This window comes from Phasianus colchicus, chromosome 1 (genome assembly GCF_987193195.1).
Source record: "Phasianus colchicus chromosome 1, bPhaCol1.hap1.1, whole genome shotgun sequence".
NCBI lineage: Eukaryota > Metazoa > Chordata > Aves > Galliformes > Phasianidae > Phasianus > Phasianus colchicus.
In genome coordinates, this window is record NC_143436.1 from 7,574,881 (window position 1) to 7,598,564 (window position 23,684).

At 42.5% G+C, this 23,684-nt stretch overlaps 1 protein-coding gene across 4 annotated transcripts in view; it reads left to right on the forward strand.

Annotated features, from left to right (window-relative positions):
* CAMK1D (calcium/calmodulin dependent protein kinase ID) overlaps window positions 1-23,684 on the forward strand; it is a 252,128-nt gene that overhangs the window by 110,113 nt on the left and 118,331 nt on the right. For 3 of the 4 annotated variants that reach the window (XM_090134801.1, XM_090134793.1, XM_031616048.2), the window contains exon 3: window positions 22,657-22,731. In XM_090134801.1, the coding sequence (XP_089990927.1) occupies window positions 22,657-22,731 (75 nt within the window). Of the gene's footprint in view, window positions 1-7,325; window positions 7,837-22,656; window positions 22,732-23,684 lie in introns of those variants that run through there. The other variant, XM_090134802.1, reaches the window with a different exon arrangement.

Here is a 23,684-nt window from a genome sequence, read left to right on the forward strand (position 1 = left end):
AATTGTTCACGGATGTACATACTGCCAGATAGCAATGACATGAATAAACTGGGAAGTGAGGGATATTTTTCTATGGTAAGACAGGTCTTATAAAAGCCCAGTAAAGAGACATCATCAATTTTCGGGTTGAATACCTGACTGAAAATTTATACATTCCTTTTGAAAATTTGCAGGTAATGTATTTGTGTCAGCTGAAAATGGAGTTACAAACACACACACACACACACAAAAAGAGTTTTTCAGCAATCTTGAAACCTGTTCTCAAATTCCTTCATCAAAAGAGAAAGCACGGCTGTGCGTTTTTTCACCGTTCGCAGGATTTTCTTTAGCCAATGTATCAAAATGCATACAATTACTTGCCATATCTCGAGTTAGGACTGTACTACACCCTCCTTGTTCCCTGGTTTCAGTCCAGCTAGTGCACATTGCACAGCGCTGTTTGGTTGTTGTGGGAGATGGGTGCATGCCTGGGGCTGGGCCAGGCTGCTCACTGGGGAAGAGCTGCTGCCCTTACAGCACGGGGCAGGGGGCAGCCATAGGATGAGCTGAGCTGGGCCACACATAGCTTATGGGCTGCAGATTGGACGTGCCTGGGCTAACCCCATGTGCATCGTGTGTGCATGACTTGAACCAGCATTTCCCAGCCCTCTGTGTTCTGCAGCGAGATGCCCACAAGGATTTGTGTCAACCCAGGAGAGCTGGCTTTGTGTATAAGTCATCTCATACAGAGCACAGTGTGCACCATGTAATACAAAATAGATTTGTCTGTAAACAATGCTGACCTTTACTGCCATGGTACGGTCTGCTTGAAAAGAACACCCCGAGGAGACATATTCCGCCGAGAAGTCAACACTCTGATCTCTGTAATTTGTGTGTGGTATTTCTGACTTGGGAAAGGCTAAACCATTTCCTTGCTGTCACTTCCCACCAGACACATTAACACCTTCTTGCCCAGCTCTCTGGAAATGCTGTGTAAGCCAAATAATTTCAGTAGAGACAGATGTGTAGGGCACGGTTCTCCCACAGACAGCTCGAGTATTTGTGCTGTTTCCTGTGGTCGGACTCAGTGAGGTTACTCTAACACAAATAAACCTGTTTACTGTGAGAAGTAAGGTGCAAGCCATAACTGATGTGATGTACACTGTGGTGTGGACCATATTACAAATCCGTTTGTTTGTCATGAGATTGCTAATGTCTCTGCTGCACCTCTGAGCCCCAGAAAAGCATCCTTTAAGTATCATGGTTGATAGCTGTTTCTCACCATAGTGTCTTGGCACTGTGTTTGCAATACTGCAAACAATGAACAAAAATAATCCATGTTTCCTCTGCTTTTGAGGAGGTAACAATGTTTTCTGTGGGGAAGGCTTTCACGAAGAAAGAAGTCTTACAGCAGATCTGATCATGAAATCAACATAGAATATCCCGAGCTGGAAGGGACTCACAAGGATCATTGAGTCCAGCTCCTGGATCCACACAGGATGACCCAAAATTTGTAGAAATCATTTCGATTGTGGTAATACTTCAGGTCTTGTTATAGTGATTCCTATAGGAAAACAGGACAGGACTCCTCCAAGATAGCACCAAGACACATACTGTCCTGCTCTCCTTCAGGAAGATCACCTTGAGTGTTGGTTCCACTTCTGAGTTGTCTTCCCTCATTTCTCCTTGGGCATGTTAAACATATGATGTCTGACAGCTATTGCTGAGGTAACTGAATCTGGTAGCAATGTGGCTGCTCCCTGGGACAGTATAAGCTTAATTTACTGTAAGAGCTTTTTAGAATAGTACCAGGAGCTGTTCTTGTAGACAGAACTGGGCACTGGCACAAGCTGAAATACTGTGCTGTGTTGCAGCACATGGATGTTTGATCGACCCATAGGGAGAATGAAACTCGGCAGCCAGCCCAGTTTCTTTGCCAACTCTTAGGTCAGAGGCAGGCAAGGTAAATAAGCCAACTGGGTGTCAAGGCAGTGATCAAGCCCTTTTGTTCTCCTTCTTGGAACTGGAAATGGTCCCACCTTCCTCAAGACTGTTGCCGTAGGATGTCTGTCCTCAAATGGTTAAGTGCTGAAGCTTGTCTGAGATATTTCCCTCCTCTGGGGAACGTGTTAAGCACTAAATGATGCATGAGCCCCGTTGGAGGGAAGTGTTACATTCTGTACACAGACTATTTATTTTTCACTGATGATTTTATTCTGAAGCCAGGTGTGGTTCCAGGCAAACTTGACAAGGTAAGCAGGCCCTGAAGCAAGGCAGTCATTTGCGTTCCTCTAAACAAACACATCCCCTAATTACTGTTTTAAAGATGATCTAACATAGTAAGAAGTAATAGCAAATAATTCTCTAGGGTGGGACGCATGTCAAACTGGCAGTGGAGTGAAAGAGGTTGTCTTGAAGTTGTAACAACTTGTCTTTATATTTGGCACGCTGCTTTGCCAGTCCCAAATTTAAGAAAATCGTGGGTGATATTTCTTAGGAAGGATTGCTATCTTAAGGATCAGTGTTTGTCCCAACTGCAAAAAACATCTTTTTCTCATTAGTTTATCTCTACTTTATGATTTTTGTTTCATTACTTCTCTTTTTCCACATATATCTTAATAGGTGAGCACTTGTAAGTTCAACTTAACTAAGCTGGGCTCTCCTGTGGTGTAGACAGATGTTGTTACAGACAGAAGAGCCCATCTCTCAGGTTGCAATAGAGTCTTGACAACTGCAATAGAGAAAAGAGGAAGATCTAGAACAGGCATCAAAGAGTTACGCTTTGAAGAATATGCAAGCATGACAAGCCAGAGTCTCATAGTAATTAAGACTGCAGTCAACTTTCATTAAGATGCCCAACTTTTGATCCTCTCTTCTCCCCCTGGTCATGACTTGCAAAGCTTAATTGACCTCAAAGATGACATATTTATTTTGGAATAGGTTACTTTGATTTCTGTGTAGTGAAAAGGAAATTAATCCAATTCCATTTTAATGACAGACCATGAGACAAGTTGGCATTTGTTGAACGCTTCAACAAGATCTTTTGAAGTTTTCATCCCTTACCTTTACAGTCCCACCAGCAGTGATGCTGGGTGAGTTATGGTCCTTTGGCAACATCATTTTCTGCTCTCCTTTATACAGGATAGTAGTGACAGCAGCTTCAATTTAAGTTTATTTTTATTTCATGCGTTAACTGGCAAAGTTAGATCTTCCATGCAGCATGTTGGAGATGACAGGTATATAATTACTCTATTTTAAGTCTCTCTAAGGATTCCCCAAGTGCTCTTTATGCTATCAGTTCTTTAAAAAAAATCTAAAATTATTAAATCAAAAATCAGTTATGTTAGTCAGAGAGATTGCCTTATCTCCAGGTTACTTAGCTTGAGGCTGTTTCCCTCTTATTTGTACATAGCTTTTCTGTCATTTCTGGTACACATTTTGCATAATAAAAAATACTCTTCCTCACAGACTGAGAGGCAAACAGTGTACCTGAATAAAGCAACCCATTAGAAAACACCCCAGCACACAGAAACACTGCAGTCCATTATTATTTAAAGATTTGGTTAATCTGATTTTTCCACACTCAGCAAAACACATGTGATATTACCACTGACAGCAGCTGCATGTTTTATCAAAGTGTTCTGTAATGGGACACATGTAGCAACACTTAAGATAATACCCAGACAATCAGTAAAGAGCACAGGGATATCGAACAGAGAAGGAGAAAAATGGCATTCTTAACTGCACGACACTATCTGGATCAGTACAGTTCACCACCAAAAGCCTGCTTAAGTTTCAGAAAACAAACACTTGTTTAAACAATTTCCTTCCATTAGGATTCAGTCAACGGCTTCTTCATTCAGACTCTTCCAAGGTGGTTATTTATTCTTCATCCAGAAATATTTTAGTTTCATCAGAGGGAGCTGTAGCAAGCTCCAGCTAGCAATAACTTGAATTTGCAAAGTAAAATATTGTAGCCTGTCTTGGCAGTAAATAGTGACTTTAACAAATGTGCATTCCCTTTTCTTAGCGTGATTGCTTGTGAAACATCAAGAATTGCATGCAGGCCGAGGGACGTAGCCATTGTTTGTGTGAATGTCATGCACAGCTGAGTTTACATATTTGATACGGTCCTGTTTGACTCCAAGGAGATAAATGAAATTAAGTTCTCAGAAAGGAAGTAATTAGGCCATGGAACAATGGCAGAGATAAGGCCTTATGGGAGAAAATGTCCTAGAATAAACAGGGAGTGGAGGGAGCTCTTAGTGGAGAAATACAAATTTCCTTAGCTCCAAATAGATTAGCAATGCTCAAAACTGAAATGGGAACTGCAGAATCTGCTACCAAAAGATCTAAGACTCTGGCTTTGAGAAGTGGGGGAACAGATTTCTGGGGGAATCATGTTGACAAGAAATCTCCATCAAGACTGCAAGGTGGTTTAGATCCAGGCTTCAGCCTTTTTTCCTGCTTTCTACAGACCTTCTGGGGAATAAATAGTGAGTTGGCTTAAAAAGAAAAGAGTCTGAGAGGTGCCGAACGTAGAAGGACCATTTGTCTGATGGTGAGTGGAGAAGAAGGAGTCTGCCCATTGGCAATGTTGGTCAGGAGGGTTTGGCCAGTGGTGTTCAGCTCAGGGAGAGGTAGAAGAAATGGTTGGCAAAGTGTGCTGGCTGTTGACGTGAATTAATTTCTTCTAAATCTGGGCAGGTTCCCAGCCCTGAAATCTGTCTTTGAAGTGAATGAGGCAACAGATTTTTATTATTATACCTGACCTTTAGTTAAACAAAAAATAAATGCTACCACTAGGAAATGCTGGCTAACATTCCCTTCAAGTTATCTAATAACTTGTTTGTTTGGAGAATTAGGCTCTAAATCTCTTCCTTCTAACATTTGTTTTGTGTTGGTTTAATTTCTTTGACTTCAACAAGGTTGTTTCTGAATTAAAATCTTAACTGGATGTAATCAGCTATTAGCATGAGCAGCTTGCAAACAGTACTGGTGGGATGTAGAAGGGTTTTTTTTGTGGATCAGCCAGAGTCTGTGGAAACTCACAGTCGTGTGAGACAATGGTCTGTTCTCAGTTCAAATCCAGAGAGTGGTTGTTTCATCTTATCAGGTTCGCATGAGCCTGGCATGGATATTGCTTGGTTTTCTCATTGGATGAGGGATGACACTGGGGCTGACCCTAAGCATGGGAGGAATCCTCTTTATCACAAAGTCCATTTAATCATACTGAATACTTAGAGGTTAGTTAAGTTTAAAATATGCCTTAGTCCTAAATTAACTGATTTTTAAAAATGCTTAGTACTCCCCATTTCAGGAGCAATCAGCTGGAAATCATGGGTCTCTGCATCTGAAATCCTTAAATACTTAACTAAAAAAATCAGATTGGAGGTGAAATTTCTCAGTATAGCTGGGAGAAGATGGTCATGCCAGGGGACAGGGAGGCAGGAGTTCTGGATCATGATATGAAACTCAGTAAAGAACATAGCTTCTTGATTTCAGCTATTGGTCTTGATCCAGGCTATGATACTTCATCCTCAAACAGAACCCATCAGCCTGTTTATAACAGTATGAAAAGTTGATCCTGTTTGAAATGGAGGATTAATATCGCCAAGGGGCTGGAGAGTGCAGAGAGGGAGCACACACATTTGTCTTTTCTCTTGCTTTATGCTGCAAACCATCACCACAGCATCTGGGTAATGCACCAAGTTGATTAGAAATTGCTAGGTCTTTGCTAAACTAATGGAGGTGTTATTCACCTTGCTTCAGTCCTTATAAAATGCAGTTCATAAACATACTTGCTTGATGTTTTGTAGCTAATTTTACATTTCTATATTTAAAGTTTCTTTCTAACTTTTTTTTTTTTTTTTTTTCTGTCGTGCAACAAGAAAGTGGATATATGTTTTAATCTGGCAAGGAGTTAGAAGTATTTGCCAGAGGGCTGTGTTCTGGCTTTCTCTAACCACCTTTAGAAATGCTTTTCTTAGCTAATGTCCCCAGCAGCAGACACATATACAAGCAAACCCTCGAACTAGGCAGCATCTGACACAGCGGGTGGCTTCATCCTGGGAGGCAGCTGGCTGAAATATTTTCAGAAGGCAAACTCCTTCCTTGGGGTTTCTGCAAGGGAGAGGAAGCTTTCTGTAGGAGCAATGCTCACAGCCTGCTGAGTAAGCACATCCTCAGCCTGCTCTGTGGATGCTGTGTTCCCAGCTGGCGTATCCCTCTCAAAGAGTTCTAAGAGAGAAATCTCAGCTCATTTCCAGGCCTGTAGTTCCCTCCCTCGGTGAATTTTTCCACTTTCCAGGGCCATTTCTACTTTAATCAACTGGAAGTTGAGTTCCTTTGGACCATTAGACATCTTTGTTCTTCCTCCCAAGTGGGTTGCTATTCTAGAGAAAAAGAAATGGAGGTTGTTTATCTGCAGAGATCTTTGGCCAAGTCCCACCTGCAAAATGTAGCATTGTTATTTGGAAGGAAAAGGAAATACTGAGAGCCAGAGCGTGACACAAATTGCTTTACTGTGGTCCAAAGCCTGTGGAAATGATCCACAGAGCTGAAAGCCTCAGAACAACCTTCCAGAAAGTTAAAATGCTGGGTGGAGATTTTCCCAGAACTAAATAGAGGTGATGTCTGAGTTTCTGTCAGGTTGCTGATAGCTAGAAGCTGTTCAAATGTGGAACAAAAATTGTTCATGCTGCAGGGGAACGTGGCATGAGAGACTGATGCAGGCAAATGACAGAGCGCAAGGAGTCAGGGAGATGTGCTGGAAGCTCTCCCTCTTAACAAAGGCTTTTAGGAACCTTCAGTAATGGTCACTCTAAATGTAAGGAGCTGCTACAAAATGTGTGGGCAACTAGTGAGCAGAATCATGGAATCATTAAAGCTGGAAAGATCACTAGGATCATTTAGTCCATTCATCAACCCACTCCCCCCATGCCCACTAACCACGTCCCTCAGTGCCACGTTTCTTGAACACCTCCAGGGACAGTGACTCCATCACCCCCCTGGGCAGCCTGTGCCAATGCCTCACCACTCTTTCTGAGAAGAAATTGTTCCTAATATCCAACCTGAACCTTAACTTAAGAATTTCCTCTCAACTTATCACTATTACCAACCCCCAGCTTGGCACACAGGCCAACCCCCACCTCACCACAACCTCCTTTGAGGCAGCTGTAGGAAGTCGTAATGCATCCTCTTCTCCAGAATGAACAATCCCAGTTCCCTCAGCCATACTCCATAAGACTTGTGCTCCAGGTCCTTCTCAGCTTTGATAGTCTTCTTTGGACAGGCAGCATAAAGGTATTTCTTTGAAAGTCTTGTTCTTTTCTTGATGGGTGTCACCTCCTTGTTGGAGGTGAGGAATGAGCATTCAGAGAGTTAGTTAAGACAGGGATAGGGTAGACAGGTCATTGAAAATGGAGATAAGTGCATTATGTTGCAGGGAATAGGTATTGTGCCAACAGGAATTGTGCAATCAGAAACACAGAGTGGGAGATGTGCTGTGCTGCAGTATTTTTGCATGAAGCTGACCAAAAAGAAGAGTGCAGTAACTGAAATATGCACGTCTGTGATTCCTCCCTTCCTTTGCTCTTAGCACATATCTCTGCTGGTTCCTCTCAGGTAAAACAAATGGAAGCACAAGCCCCTGGAAGCCTTGTCGTTACACAGCACAGCCAGCAAAAAGTCCAGCCACAGGCACTCCACAAAGTGCCACAGAGCAGGAGAGAGCTTCCCACCTTCAGGCAAACTTTTGACAAAGAGCAAATTGATGGGAAGGAGGCAGCTGAAACCAGAGGAGAAAATAAGAGTGGAAAACAAACCCCAAAATGCACACACAGTGGAAGGCACTAGGTAACAATTAGGCTAATGCAAGATTAATTTAGTAATGTTTTAACAGTTCATGCTGAGAGATTAAGTACTGTGAGATTTGACAACTCTGATTATCTACTCAGAAGTATATTTATGCCTGTCAGAACAAAAATGACATTTTAGATGTAGATCCTCACCTTCCCCACTTGTATCTGGTATGGAATTTGTGGAGTATAAATGAACAGTCTGTATTAATCCAAACAATATCAGCAAGTGCGTGTGAATTAAGCAGATGACTGATACGGTGTTAATTGCTCAGCGGAGTTTGTATGTGGAATTATGCCTATGTGACTTAACCAGCCCAGGGGTGAATGAGGACATGAGGTTTGGGCAACCTGACATCAAACTTTTGATATGTGCAAGAGTGTGTCCTTGGGATAAGAACTGGCATTCTTCTCCCCATCCCGTCTGACTGGTCTCACGTGGTAATGTCAGAAAGATATATGAGGTGACACGTAAACATTCCTTGGTGTCCAGTATCGCAGCAGGTTTCCAGCTGGTTTCTTGACTACTGTTCGTGCCTCTCCACATGCCTGCTAGTTGGCGTGAAGTGACACATTTAAGCCCAAAGAGAACATATTCTGGAAATGTGGATATATGATCCTTTTTTCCTAACTATTTCCAGAGTGTTTTTATAGTGTTTACCAGTGCCAGTATGAAGCCCAAGCACATTTCCATGCCAACTCCAGCTCCCTTTGAAATGCTCCTAACTTCTTGAACAGGTTCCATTGGCTTTGCAAGTTTTTATTTTTGGTCCTAGCTCTAAGGTGGATTTTTTTGAAGTGTGAGAACAGTGTTTCCAGCCACACTTCAGAGCTGTGTGAGTGAGAAATGTACTTTTTTCCATATGCTAGGTCATGATTTCATAACATAGAATGGACAAAGTTAGGGGCTTAATGGAAACTCAGAGCTGCAAGCATTAACACAGCAGGTAGCTTCCTCCCTCTTACAGTCCTATTGAGAACACACAAATGTCCTCCTGACTGGAGGAAATAATTATTTGCATCAAACAGGTTGTTATTTTAGAATCCCATCAGAGCACAGAATAATGCGGTAATGCAGTAATAATACAACTGAAGTCAAAGTAGGTGGATACAGTAATAAAACAAGATAAAAAGATTAGGATGGGATGTTTTAATAGAAATGTGTCAGGATTTACAATAAATTCTGATATTCAAGTAATTCAAAGTTAAGCTGGAAAAAGCATTTCACAGGAGAGTGTGAAACATGAGCAGATACATACCTGACACAGACCTGTGCAATTCTGGTTTTAAGCTTCGGCACAAGTTAGGAATTGTAAAAGAGCATCTGCACGTGTAGTTGTATTGCATCTGGAATTGAGATGTTCTGTAAATTTAATTGCAAATCCAACTCTTGAGAGATCACCCGATCATAGATGATAAGACCCGTGAGAATGTGTGCATTGATTGAGAAATGGACATCTAACCTCTGCAGTTTGCGGTGCTAATCACATCACCAGTTATTTTCCCTGCTGTTTTGTTACTTACAGTGCTTAGCATCTATGAAGCACTAATGTACTTGCAATTTGGAACAAAGCATTACGTTTATTGGAGCTACATAAAGCTGAGGCAATGATAAAACAGAGGTCACTTCTATGACTGTTTCATGAAGTGCCAGAAACTAATGCATTGCCCCAGTCAAGCATACAGTGAGCAGGAGTGGGTGCTAGAAAATCACACCCCTTGCTTTATAACCACTTTTCTCTTGTGACACAAGCCAAGCAAAGACTGAACTGGGAAACGCCTTCTTCCCAAACACACCCTCTGCCCAGCATCCACTTGTTGTACCCTTTGTAAAGCAAGATTTGTTGTTCTGGGAGTCTTCTTATGCCACCTTGACAAGCTCTATTGGTAGACACACTTTAAAAAGAACACAATTTAAATGTACGAACTTGGTATTGTTTGTGGTGTACCACACAAAGGAGAGGGTGATGCTACCAGAATGCCCCACGTCCATCAGCTCTAAGACTGCACTTAGTACCATTTATTTTAGACTTCATCTAATAGCTACCTTTCATTCTAAATTCCTTGAATTAATTAGAGGTATTGCTTAGGAAAGAAATGAGTCACTGTATATGACTTGTATGTATGACTTGGCTGCATAAAATATTAGAAATCTATAGCACTGCAGTTAATAAGCCAGTTGGAAAACATTCTCTTAAATGCCATGGAACAGCCCACTTTTTCATACTAATTTCTTCTGAGTTGAGTGAATAAAAACAAGGAATTGGCAAAGATTAATCTATTGTCATTTGAAATATATTTATGAGTTCTTATTTTCAAATCATGTTCATTCTCCTTTCAGCTTCCTCATGGCATACAAAGAATCAATGGGCAGTGATAAAACCTAGAAAAATGGAAAAGCAACTCACACGTCATTGCAATATTTTTACTTAGACCTGCTTTTCCTACAGTTTGACTTGTTTTACAGGAGGTATTCGTTGTCTTTTAACATTAATTACTGATTATGATTTTAGCATTCTGCTTGTTGCTGTCTGAAGCAGTGGCACTGTTAACTTCCATGTTCTAAGAAGAATAGTTCTGCAGTGATGTCTTAGAAAAGCAAACATCAGTTCCATGTGCAGTGATTATTAGGGTTCAAAACTATGGAAATTCTGATTTCCAGCTCGTTACCTATACCACCTTCAGCACTCATGCGGAGATATATTTTAAAGATATTTAGCTATCTGAAGATACCCATGAGGTAGTTTGGCAGTGCTTTAATGCTTAGTTACTCTAGGAAGTTACTTGCATCATAAGGTGCCTAATAATCTTTAAAAATCTAGTCCTTTACTAAGTGGATGTTTTTGAAAATCATACATCCATGCCATGGGCAAAAGAGGTAACTACAGTTTAAAGTGCTTGTTTCTGGGTGTCTGGCTGAAGTATAGACCTGACTCCTAGTTCAATCTGCTCTGCTACCTCCCAAAGGCACTTTGGGGACATTTGAATTCAGGCTTCTCTCTATTGAAAACAGAAACTTTAAACAGAGGGTCCCTGTACACCACAGTGAGACAAGTAGCAAGAACAAATGAACTTCAACACTATTTAATTTTTAATTAGATCCCTTTTATCATATCCTTCATAGAACGGGGGAAATTAACTTCTGCAGACCTATTCTCACCTGGTTAAAAAACAATTCGTTTTCGTACACAAGCCAAACGCATCCTTATTAGCAATAATTTCTGCTAATTGCATCGTTCTAAATAAATAACTTTTCTGCCATTTGATGCATCAAGTTCAGGTCTACTTTAACTCTTTGGTGATGTTGCCAAGATCTGAATCCAGCCAAGTAGAACTCCCAGTGGTCTTGCCCGATTAAGAATTTCAAGAACTGAGGCTTTTCAGCTTGGAGAACACTCTGAGTACACTTGATAGCAGCCTTTCAGTATCTAAATGGGGGCTGTAAGAAAGAAGGAGGCAGACACTTTAGCAGAATCTGTTGTGATGGTATAAGGGGAAATGGTCTCAAACAAAAGTAGGGGAGATTTAGATTGGATAGAAGGATGAAGTTTTTTACAATAAGAGTGGTGAGGCACTGGCACAGGTTGCCAAGATTGGTGGTGGATGCCCCATCCCTGGAGACATTCAAAGTCTGGCTGGATGGGGCTCTGAGCATCTGATCTGTAGGTGTCCCTGTTCATTGCAGAGGAGTTGGAGCAAATGATCTTTAAGGGTCCTTTCCAACTCTAATTCTGTGATTCTATAAGATTTGCCCCAGCTGAATTACACTATGATTAAATTTGCCCTCTAGGTTCTCAAAAACACTCTGGGAGTTTCTTTTCTCTTCCATCCACTTCTTTTCTGACAGCCAACTGCAAAACAGGCCCAACAGCAGCAGAAGATATATTTTTGCCTCCACTATTTGGGAAGATTCATTTGAAATGGCAAGCTCAATTGCAGAGGACTGTACTGTCCTCCCTCACTGCATGCTGTGCAGAGCAGCGACTCCAGGACATTGAGTCAAGGGAGATGTAAATCTACCCTTGAGTTTGGCTTTCTCTACACCATGATTAAGGACCATAATGAACACGAGGATCATAATGAACACAAAGCAGCGTGATGGTCCTCTGAGATCCATCCCCCGCTGTGCAGAGCTTTTCCACTTACTCTCTTATGGTATAGAGTGTATATGACTCACCCAAGGGCTATTGGCACTTCCCACAGGCAACTGGGGGAGCAGCCTTCTGTGTAGGAGTGTCCTAATACAGCAGTGATGAAACGTGGAAACCTGCCTAGCCGCTTACTTATCCTTATGTCTTTCTCAATAAATAAAACAAATTGGCTTCCCAGTAACTTGGTGGGAAGGGGGGGGATTCTGGCAGGTTTCTACTGATGGGTTTGCCATGTGATTTGTTTGAGTGTTTGAGTCAGACTGCTGGTGAGATGCCAGCTAAGGATTGCATGGGAGCCTGCAGGAAGCTGTGCTCCAGCACCACATGCTGTAGGACTTCACCGTTTCATGGGCACGAGGTCCTGGGGGCAGCTGGGCATGCAGGGTGCAGGCAGCACAGCTGGTGCACAGCAGTCCTAATGACACAGATATGTGAGATCAAGACTTGAAAGCAAACATGCTAGGAGAAACAGAATGACTATTATCCCCTTCTGCACCCATGGATACTCCTACCGCTTTTAGAGAGCATTTGCTGTTTCTCACTGTAGGAGACAACTGCAGCTAGACAAATCTGGCAGTGCTGGCCTCCAGCATGGCACTGTAAAGGGCTTTAATTATTATCACATGCACACTCAAGCTGACAGGATTCAATAAAGGTTTGTGATTTACCAGGCTGCCCAGCAACAACCCTTGATGGCCCCATTTGCAGAGCTGAGCATGCAAGCAACTCATCACGTTCACAGGGAAGCAAAGCATGTATCTGGATGTATGACGTGGACGTTACTTTTATTTGGTTACCTGTTTGCTTTTCAGCTTGTGGAAAAAGTATAGTTTTGAGGAGTAAATATGACCGTAGGGCACAGCCCTGCTTTGTTCTTGGAGCCAGTGTCCTTTTGGCTACATCGTTGTCTTCTGAGTACAAAAGCAGCCTTCATCTCTGTGCCAATGCTTGGCCTTATTATCAGCAGTAGGAGTCCACCTCACTCACATGCACTATACTTTTAGGACAGCCCAATAACTAAAGATCCTATGCAATCCACACCCTGGAGTCCTTTTTCTACTATTTCCCAGGTGACAGTTACATTCATAGAACGATAGAATAATTAAAATTAGAAAAGATCACTAAGATCATCTAGTCCTGCTATCAACCCATCCCCACCATGCCCATGTTCCTCAGTGCCACATCTGCCCTTTTCTTGAACACCTCCAGGGATGTGTTTTCCATGTGTTTGCATAGAATCTCTATACAGGTGTGCGGGTGGTATAACATTCACCCTCATTCGCATATACTCAAGCCAATGAAAGAGATAATAGTGGACAACAACATCCCCATGTCCATGTCAAATGGATATTTCACGGATGGCAGAGCTTTCTGTTCAGAAGTGTAGAATCTGTTGTCAGGTTTCAGATACAACTGAATGTATGTGTATGTACTGCACTCATCCAAGAGCCAGGAGGATGCGAAAAGAGGATTATACCTATTATTCAGCACTTCATTTGATGTAAACTAAATAAGTGCTTTTAATTTTATGAGACAAAGTATTGGGACAGTTGCTCAGCCTGCAGCCAAATCATCCTCCCAAGATTGTCTGTCTTTCTTTTAGGGATTTTACAAAACTAGCCTCCTTTTGTTCATCTGGCATTGCATGAAACTCCTTCAGAGCAAACTACCTCAGTCCAGGAGCTGCCCACCCCCTTTGTTGGCATATAGCTCTCATGTCTCTTGGGCAAGGGAGTGGCAATCAGCTATAATTCCTGGCTGCACATGTAAATCCACACTCCTCCACACTGGAAAAACAGTACTGCTGCCAGTAGCTAGAAGATGGTTCACTGTTTTTGGCTGAGATAAATCCTTGCAGCGACTACTTCTATCTTTTTCACCTTTAATGATTAATTCATCATTAATATTTGTTTTGATGTGTTTCAAATTAAACAATCTGGAGGTTTTTACTCAAGCTTTGCAAGCATTTCTGAGTACTGCCAATTGCAATCTGCTTTGAAACCCTTGTTCTGATAGCTTGGTCTGCATCTCATGGCAATCAGTGATATTCTTGGAATCAGGGATAGCCCTGGCATGGGAATTTCTCTGTTGGCTTACAAACAGATCCAGGTCCCACTGTAGGAGTCTAAGCAGTTTTTAAGATTATTTAGTCCTAGTCTTCCTGTTAGAGCAGAGAGCTATTGTAATGAAGGACCCATGACTTGAATTTTGTTTTCGTTCAAACTGAGCATTCTTCACATGAAAACACTAAAGACGAGTGCACACTTTGTTACCTAAAATAAGCAGACACAAGTATAGTGCCTAAATCTGGTTATGCTATCTAGGAAGCTTTTAGTCTCAAAGTACCTACATTTATTTGGTATGTTTGGGATTGTGATACAGTCATAGAGTCATATAATCATAAAGACTGGAAAAGGCCACTGGGATCATCTAGTCCAACCATAAGTGCATCACCACCATGTCACTAACCATGTCCCTCAGTGCCACATCCACCATTTTCTTGAACACTTCCAGGGACAGTGAATCTACAGCCTCCCTGGGCATCCTGTGCCAATGCCTCACCATCCTTCCTGAGAAAAAATTTGTCCTAATACCCAACCTGAATCTCGCTGACACAACTTAAGGCCATTGCCTCTCATCCTATCACTGTTACCCAGGAGAATAGGCCAACCCCCACCTCACCACAAACTCCTTTCAGGCAGTCGTACAGAGCTATAAGGTCTCCCCTGAGCATCCTCTTCTCCAGAATGAACAATCCCAGTTCCCTCAGCTGCTTCCTGTAAGACTTGTGCTCCAGACCCTTTGCAGCTTCGTTGCTCCAACTCTGAACCCCCTCCAGGGCCTCAATGCTTTTCTTGTAGCGAGAGGCCCAAAACACAGCATTTGAGGTGCAGCCTCACCAGTGCCAGGTACAGGGGGACAATCACCTCCCTGCTCCTGTTGGCTGTACTATGTCTGTTACAAGCCAGAATGCCACTGGCCTTCTTGGCCACCTGGACACACTGCTGGCTCATGTTCAGCCAGCTGTTGACTAATAGTACACATGGAACCTTTTTAGGATATTACTTCATTGCCTAATGAAAACCCATGTGTCTGTGCCAGGGATGTTCAGCCTTTGTCTGAGCTTTGTTATGATCTGGAGGCAGAACAGGGCATAACCTCAGCCTAAGTCCCAGGGAGGCAGCGAGTCTGTGAGCTCACGCCTCACATGCTTAATGCACACAGCAGCACAACAGCTGGAGGCAGCTATTGTTTTCAGAAACTGTCAGGATTTTGCCCTCAGCATGTCTTTTGCATCATCTAGCTTGATGGCTAGAAAGTGTCTCCAAAATGAGAATACATGTGCTGTGGGCCTTGGGAGGTTCATACAACTCTCTCCCTAGAAGATAAACAAGCTATTTTTTGAGCTGAGCAAAAAGTCCCCTTTCTTCAAGCTGCACTGCAAAACACCATGCAGGAGGAAGGATGCCACCATGAAAAGCATCAGCAGATGCCTTGGGCAGTAAAGAAGCCAGACCATTCTCTGCTCACAGGATCTGGAGAAAATAGGAAAAGAAGGATTAGAGTTAAGAGTGCGACACGAGGCAGGGTACAGATCAGAAGTGATGAGGTACACGTGGGTGGGTTTTGTCACAGTCAGTTAGTGCTACAGCTGCTGAATTACACAGCTCAGGTTTCCAGCTGTGAAGTGTCTCCAAGCTGACATTATCACAGTGAAAACACATGAGGTATGTTGTAGGACTTGAGATGGGAGAAGTGCAGCACTGGGGAAGAAAGGCCTGCTGTGTGCCCAACCTCTCTCCTCTGTTCATTGAGTGATGCCCTCATGCAAGCCCTGTGGAAGACTGCTCCATGGACACCAGAAACACTAAGCACTGTGCTGGGACACTGCCCTGGGACAAATCCCATCCAGGCTCATTTATTGGTATACAGAAAAATTCAGCCCAAACTGAGGTGTAAAACTGTGAAATAGTTAAGCTACTTGAACTAGTCAGCTTGAAAAACTGGTTTGAAAATCATCACCATGCTCTAAGGCCAGTAGGAAGGGGCTTTTTGGAGGGCATTTGTTTCTTGAGTTTTGGTTGCCCCTGCTTCCTCTGAATGCCTGGGCTGCTGGCTGCTTCCAACCAGTACTGGGGCTTTTTATCACAATCTCGTCTTCAGCCATAAACCTTCAGGCAGGTTTATTAACAGATTGATCCCATCATATTGGCCTTTGAGTTCCATTTTCCAAGACATCCGGGATCATTCTCTTTTTGCATGGTTTCTAAAGCAGGCAGGACTGTATGAGAACAGTTTCTGTCTTCAGTTAATCCCACAGAAGCATAGACATCTTAAAGATAATAGTGAAAAATATTAATTTCCTCCATGTGTTGTGAGCAGGCTGTCGTTTGGAGACCACAGATGTCCTCTAAGTTAAACTCTTTGGCCTTCCAGTCAAAGGTTTAGTTAATCTGGCCAGGCATTCAGCATATGGGGATGGAACCATCTGGCTTTGAGCTGGAATTAGTTGTCCCTTGCCTAGTCATTAGATCCAGCAAGGCAAGGTGGGCAATGCTTGTGAGAACAAAAGGTTTTGTTGTGGAGGGAGATCAGAAGAGGTCAAAAATGCCATCTGTCTGAGAGACGCAGTGAGCAGCATTCCTATATTTCTGCCCATTACTACAAGCTCTCTTTCATTTTTAATGCAAGAGAATATTCAATACTAAATCCAATAAAACTTCTCCTGGTCTTTGTAATAAGAAAATTAAGAATATAGCTTAGAAAAAAAAAAAGACACCACACAGTAATCTAGATGCTGTAGGGCAGAAAAGCAGATATTGGGGCCACCTCTCATGGATGGTTGAAGTCATTGTGTAGTGCTGTCCACAGACTGTTTTCAGACCAAGCAATGGCGGTATAAAAGATTGAGTGACCTGAAATGATTGTGAAGAAAAGTTTGCATCCTGTTTGAGGGAGAAGGGCTGCTATAAAGACACCTTTTGTAAGATACCAGAGAATCTATAGAAGAGAGAGACCTGGTAAATATCAGTTATATGAAAAAGCCTGGACTGGAGCTTACATTTCTTCTTTTCACACCAGAAAGTCCACGTGGGTGGGAAACCTGGACGATGGGAGGAGTGTCATGCTGAACTCTGCTCATGCGAATATCAGTGCAGCTATATGGGGAATATCCATCTGCAAAATACCCACCTTGGAGGATGTTTGAAGATTGTGGGATAAGAAAGGGAGGGAACAGAGCTAGAGACTTGGCTTCTCCCATCAACCATGTCTGTTTAATTGTCAAAAGTCCAAATTGTGAGCGGCCTTGCATGGAGAGGATGAATCACAAGTCCTGCCTCTCTCTCCCAGAGCAGGAGCCTTGATTTCTTGGAGTATTAGACTTATTAAGATTGAAAAAGACCACTAACATAGTCCAACTATCCACCTACCACCAATATTTCTCACTAAAACATTCCCCTCAGTGCCACATCTACCCTGTTCTTGAACACCTCCAGGGACAGTGACTCCACACCTCCCTGGGAAGCCTGTGCCAATGCCTCACCATTCTTCCTGAGAAGTTTTTCCTAACATCCAACCTGAACCTCCCTGATGCAACTTGAGGTCATTCCCTCACGTCCTATTTACACAACTCCCTTGGCCCAGTGGTGAACTTGACAAACCTGTAACTCCATGTTGCTGGGAAAACCCACTGCAGGGCACCTGTGGAAATAGCAGAGCATTTATTGGCAAAGATGTTTCCTTACACAAAGCCGTAAATCCTTATAGAGTTGGGCGTTTGTTATTTTTGGCTTTTGCAAAATTATTTGTGCTTTCTTGTGGCATTTTATCGCTGACGCGTGCTGTTTGTGGAGGTGCAGCATTAAATGTCATGGCTTGGAACTGTAATGCTCTGACTCAAAAAGAGTTGTTACGTAGGGAACCTGCCCTACTTAAAAGGCTCTCATGTTTGCCCAGGGTTTATGTACTGTATTCTTCTAGCAGATCCTCATTTTCAGTGTTACATATGATAGATGCTAGTTGTGAGTGATTCAGCCATAGTTTATAGCGTGCCTTTGCAGCTTGGAGTTTTAGCACGCTGTCCTGCTAGCTCAGCAGCTAACGAGTCCTCTGCTTTCATCCATGCTGCCCCTCTAATTAATGATCCACGGGAATATGCAACCAGTTTACTTTTATCTTCTTGGGCTTTGGGATGATGGGGAGCCAGCAGAGATGTACAGGAAGCTCAGTCACGAGAGGATTCAGCTTTCCCTATTGTACATCAGTGTCCATATTTTAATCCTTTGATTCTTCATAGCAACCTTGCATGTGGCAGGGGGGTTGGAGATTCATGATCCTTGAGGTCCCTTCCAACCCTGGCCATTCTGTGATTCTGTGAACCTTCAGTCCAAACCCATATATTTTATTAATTTATTTATTGATGAATGTTGAAGTGATCTTTACCCAGTGGGACTAGTTCTAACCCTGTGGGACTTCTGCCCTTCTAGTGGCAGCGAGCAGAAAGTGCTGGCTGTGCTGCCAAGCCTGAAGGGTGATTTTTGGCACCAGTGGAGCTCCACACCATGAACTCATCACTACTCCGTTGCCACAGAACACCCAGTTTGGTACGGTCGTGGGAATGGTCTTACAGGGCCAAATGCCACTCCTGGTCAAGTCAGATCTTGTTTTGTGGACAGGTTTCTGCTCCTTCACAGAACAACAATTCTGTGTTTCAGCAGCACTGGATGCTGTAGCAAGCAGGGAACAATGATGAGTCCCCAACCAAGGCTCTTGCACAACAGCTCTACAGCAGACAAAGGCAACCTATCCATGCTTGATGCTATGCAGCAGATCAAACGCTTTCTGCAGGCTCTTGTTTGCACAGCTGCTATGCTTGGAAAAGTCACACACAGTCCTCAGTTGCCTGGCTCAGTTTGCTCCCCAGCGTCTTACCTGGAGACTAGATTATTGGTTTATATATGCTATACTTCATTAGATTGTATTTACACACAACAGCTATTTGATTATTAAATTTTTATCTATACATTAGATTACCAATACATATTTATTATCAAAGATCTTTATATTCTATCTAATCTATAATTTATAGATCATTAATTTACATGTTACATTGCTTGGGTACAGCAGTGTCTCTGTTTCTTTGTGCTGCTGACACCTCTGTAGAAGCTTATGAGCAGACTGAAAGGCCAGAGGGGAATTCTATAATTACACTTGCTTACATCTGCATTTTACTTGTGGCATGCATCTGTTTGCACAGCTTTTAAACAAGTGATGCTGTGATTTGGATGAATCCATTCATTCTTTTCATAGTTTCTTACTAGGATTAATACTCTTTTTTTTTTTTTTATACTTAAATTTCCCTGATTCTCACTTTCAGATGTATTTTCCTTTACTTTGACCCCTTACCCCTCTTTCTGAGAAGAAATTTTTCCTAACATCCGACCTGAACCTCCCCTGGTGCAAATGAAGGCCATTCTCTCTCTTTCTATCCCTGTTACCTGGGAGCAGAGACCGATACCCACCTCTCTATGACCTGCTTTCAGGCAGTTGTAGAGAGCAATAAGGTCTCCCCTGAGCCACCTCTTCTCCAGAAGGAACAATCCCAGAAACTGAATGGCTTCAGAGTGCTTCTGACAATGAACATAGCAACACTGTGTGGCACCTTCCTTTCACGTCACAAATGCAGAGATGGGGACACAGCGAGGCACAGAAGATGGAAGCAGCCCTGGGATTTGCCAGCAAGGAGAGACTGAATCTGGGAAAGCATCAAGTGTGATGAAGGGCAGGTTAAAAGGGAGATGTCCTTAGCTGGATGTTTCCTTGTTTTAACAATTTATGTAAACTGATTTCAAATACTTCAACCAAGCCCAGGTTTTCATGTTTACTTTTGGGGCTTTTTTAAAACTGGGAAACAATTCGCCAAAGCTGTTGTCAGTGCAGTGCCTCTGTCCATGTAGGAGAGGGGTCTGAAATCATATGGCCCATTGTTTAGGATGCTACCCTGGTTTTGAGGAATCTGCTTCCTATTCCCGTGGGTCTACAAAAAAACAGCTCGGTCACCTCAATCTCAAAGCGTTATTGCCGTGAACATCATTCAGTCAGGAAAGTTTCATTATTTTTTAGTAAATCTCTTGGTGACTGCTCTTCCATGCTTTAAAGTAAGAGAAGGAGCACATGAATTTCTGCAGGTTGAGTACATCTCAGCACAGCTGCTGGCTGCAGTGACCTCTGCTGGGAAGCACACGGCTGTTCGGGTTCACCAGCAGAATCTGCACCTTGATTGAACCCACAGGCTTCCACCCAAGCTATCTCCAATTAGCATTATGATTTTTTCTTTTAATTTTGGATTTGATTTTCCTTTGAATAGCCCATCAGTTGAGACCCACTCTGAGCATGGAAACCTAGAATCACAGAATATCCCAAGTTATGGAAAGGGTCCCATAAGGATAACTGAGTCCAACTCCTGGCTCCCCACAGGAATATCCAAAAAATCAGATCACCTCTTTCTTTCCTTCTGATAGAAATGATGGTCCCAGAAGCCAAACTGGAAGTAGGTGCAAGCCAAAATGGTTAGCAGCATTGGCAGAGATATTAAGAACTCTACAATGCCAAGTTGAATGCCCTGCTGATCCTGACGAGGCTGAACCAGAGCAGAATTAAATCACAGAATCAGAGAATGTCTCCTACTATCGCAGCCAACTCCTCCAATGCACCAGCACCTGGATAACAGTGGTTTGCAGGTGTCACTTCCCAGGACACCTTTTTCCAAATACCTTCATCCCTATGGATTGATTCAGCATCTTCTGCCTTCTTTCCCTGTTGGGTTTCACATCCCCTTTCTCGCTCCTTCATCCACTTTCTTTCCACTTTCCCTGTCTTTCACTGAGAAATTCCTATTGTTCATGTTCAAAGATCAGCATATAAATAAAATTAAAATGACATTCTCAAAATCTAAAAATTAAAAATGCAAAGTATTAATTTGCATGCAGTGAAAAATGTAATGTAGGCTACGTTGCAGGCTTTAAACCTATATCACTATTTGTGTTATTGCTTGATTATGATTATTCTTGATTGTGATGGTACTAGTTGCACAAATGTGCATGTGCATAAAGGAGAATGGACATACACGACGAATAATTTCCATTAAAAGTGACAATTTGCTTGAAATGCCATTGAAATTCTAGTGTACCTTCAAGTGAAGAGCCTACTCACGTATCTGTTGCTCTGACCTCCCGTAGTGCATTGCATTTGGCTCACTTACTGTTGATGTAAAATTTCCTCTGCATGAAGGTCCTTATATGAATGCACCTTTTGATGGCTGATTATGGGTGTAAATTCAGGTCAGTCATAATTTATCTAGTGAACTCAGAGGAAATTGGATTAGTCTCTTTTCCTAAGGGAAAGACCCTGCCATGTGCATGGGACCTTCTGCTCTCGTCATCATCACACAGACATTGGGACACTTGGGAATGCTGAGGATGAGGTCTTGACAAATAATTAAGCATCCTAATTAATCTGCTCGAACCTTGAGACTTGTAGAGAGCTCTGCATGTGCTGATAATGCACTTTTACTTTCTGAATGTGTCTGTATGTTGTTCGATGAGCAGTCTGTTCATGGCATTTCCCAGCTTCCTCTTGCTCTTAAAACAATTGTCTGTAATTGGTGTAATTAATATTCTGCCCCTGGGGTTGTACTGTTGTCTCTTTAGAGTTTGCACAAGTTAAATGTATCTTTTGGAAATTGTTTTTTAAGTAGCAAACCCAGAGAGGCATTGCTCTAAGTAGTTAATTAGATGTGTGTTTATAGAGATGATTTTTCTCTTTAAAGACAGCATTTTGACAAACCAGAGGTCCTGGAGGCTTGGTGGGAATGATCCATGCCCTCCAGCCACCTGCTGTGCTGTATGAAATCTGTTTTCCTTTCGAAGTGAGGTTTATGTCATTGCACAATCTGCCTGTTCCCATCCCTGGGGAGGAGAAGTGTGAGAGCAGGCTCACCCCTTAGGAGACATAGAAAATCCACATGGCAGATTACCAAATGCAGTCACTTTTCAGAAACTCTGTGTTTATGTAACTGTGTTCAGAGTGAGAAGAAAGCAGCACTATGGAGACTGAGGCAGTTCTTGGTAGTGATGATTTCAAGGATTTATTAGTCCGTATCATGAGGGCGTAGAAAATTCATGAATACAGTGGGAGCATTTGGATGGAAAGCATGCAGCACTCAGTAACACTGCAGGGAAATGAGGGCATCCAGACCTGGTGTGACATGGGAGTGGGAAAATTCAGTGAGTAGGAACGTGGGGCTGTTGTATGTCTGTTCTATGTGTGCTCCAGCTTCTGTCTGCGTGGGGATAAATCCCTCCAACCCACACTCTGCCTCCATCCCCCTGCACCCAATTTGCCGCCGTTGTGAGATTCAACCTCCAGGCAACCATCTCCATTCATCTGACCCAGAGACTCCAAGCTTCTACTGCCCCAAATACTTAACCACTGAGCATTTTCTGAGCTGTAAAGTGTTTGTGACTATTTACTTCAGTCAAGATTGTATTTTGTCGGGATGAATAGAAGCACTGACAATTAGTGTCTGACTAAAAATAACTTTCTTTTTTGCAGCCACTTTCTAAAAAAAGACTACTTCATCTTTTATTTGTCTTATGTTTTTCCAGGATCAAGCATGAGAATATAGTTGCTCTGGAAGACATCTATGAGAGCCCGAACCACTTATACTTGGTCATGCAATTGTAAGTACTGAACCTAACTAAATTTCTGTGTCCAAATTGCCAACTCTTCTTGTTCTAAACTTGATTTCTAACTCAAAAGATGGAATAACTGAGAGGTATTTGTCTTGCGTCCAAAATCCTTGGCTGGTGGTTAAAACAAACCTTTAGATGTGGTGGGCTGAATTGTTGTGAAATTGGGAGCTGAAGTCTTTTGTGAATGGTCTTCCAAAATCAAACCAAAGTTAACAGGGGATTTCCTGTTAAGGGTACTAGAAATGACTCTGAATACATGGAATCGCCATCCATGTAGTTCTCCATGACCCAACAGACCTGGTCTGAAGTGAGAGGGAGTGGATGGGTGGTGGATTTGCAAGAAAGCATCTTGCTTGTCTCAGAAGCAGGACCATTTCACTGCACTGTTCCTTCACATGTGTCTCCCACCAGAACCTCTCCTTCCTTTTTCCTCCCTACTCAGAGCTTAAGAAGATCAGAATCCCATCAGATATGTGATGTGTTGTTGTGGCTGACCTGGCCCTTGCCACATCCACCTGGCAAGGAGGAAGTGATGATCATAGTGCTTTGTTTTTCTTTCTTTTTTTTCTTTTTTTCCTTTTTTCTTTCTGAAATCAATTTAAAAAAACCATGACATGAAGTTAAAATTTCTTATTGTCTCTGGTCTCTATGAGATTACCTGAAACATGAGCAGTGCAGACAGATGGGGCAGAGGGATAAAGTGCTGCTGTGAAGAGACAGATGTGCCACAGGGGAGCTTGGAGCATCTGACAGAGGTAGATCTGGGGTTAAATATCTGACAGGAAACCACTGGGGACTGTGCTGGGCCCTTGTCTGTTGGTAATATCCAGGGAAGCAGATGTCATTAGTAGCTGTCCTGCTGGTTGTGTGGGAAGAACAGTGCCTTGTACATCTTTATTTTGTGTTTGTAGTCCTACATTTCTGCCCAAAATGCTGTAAAA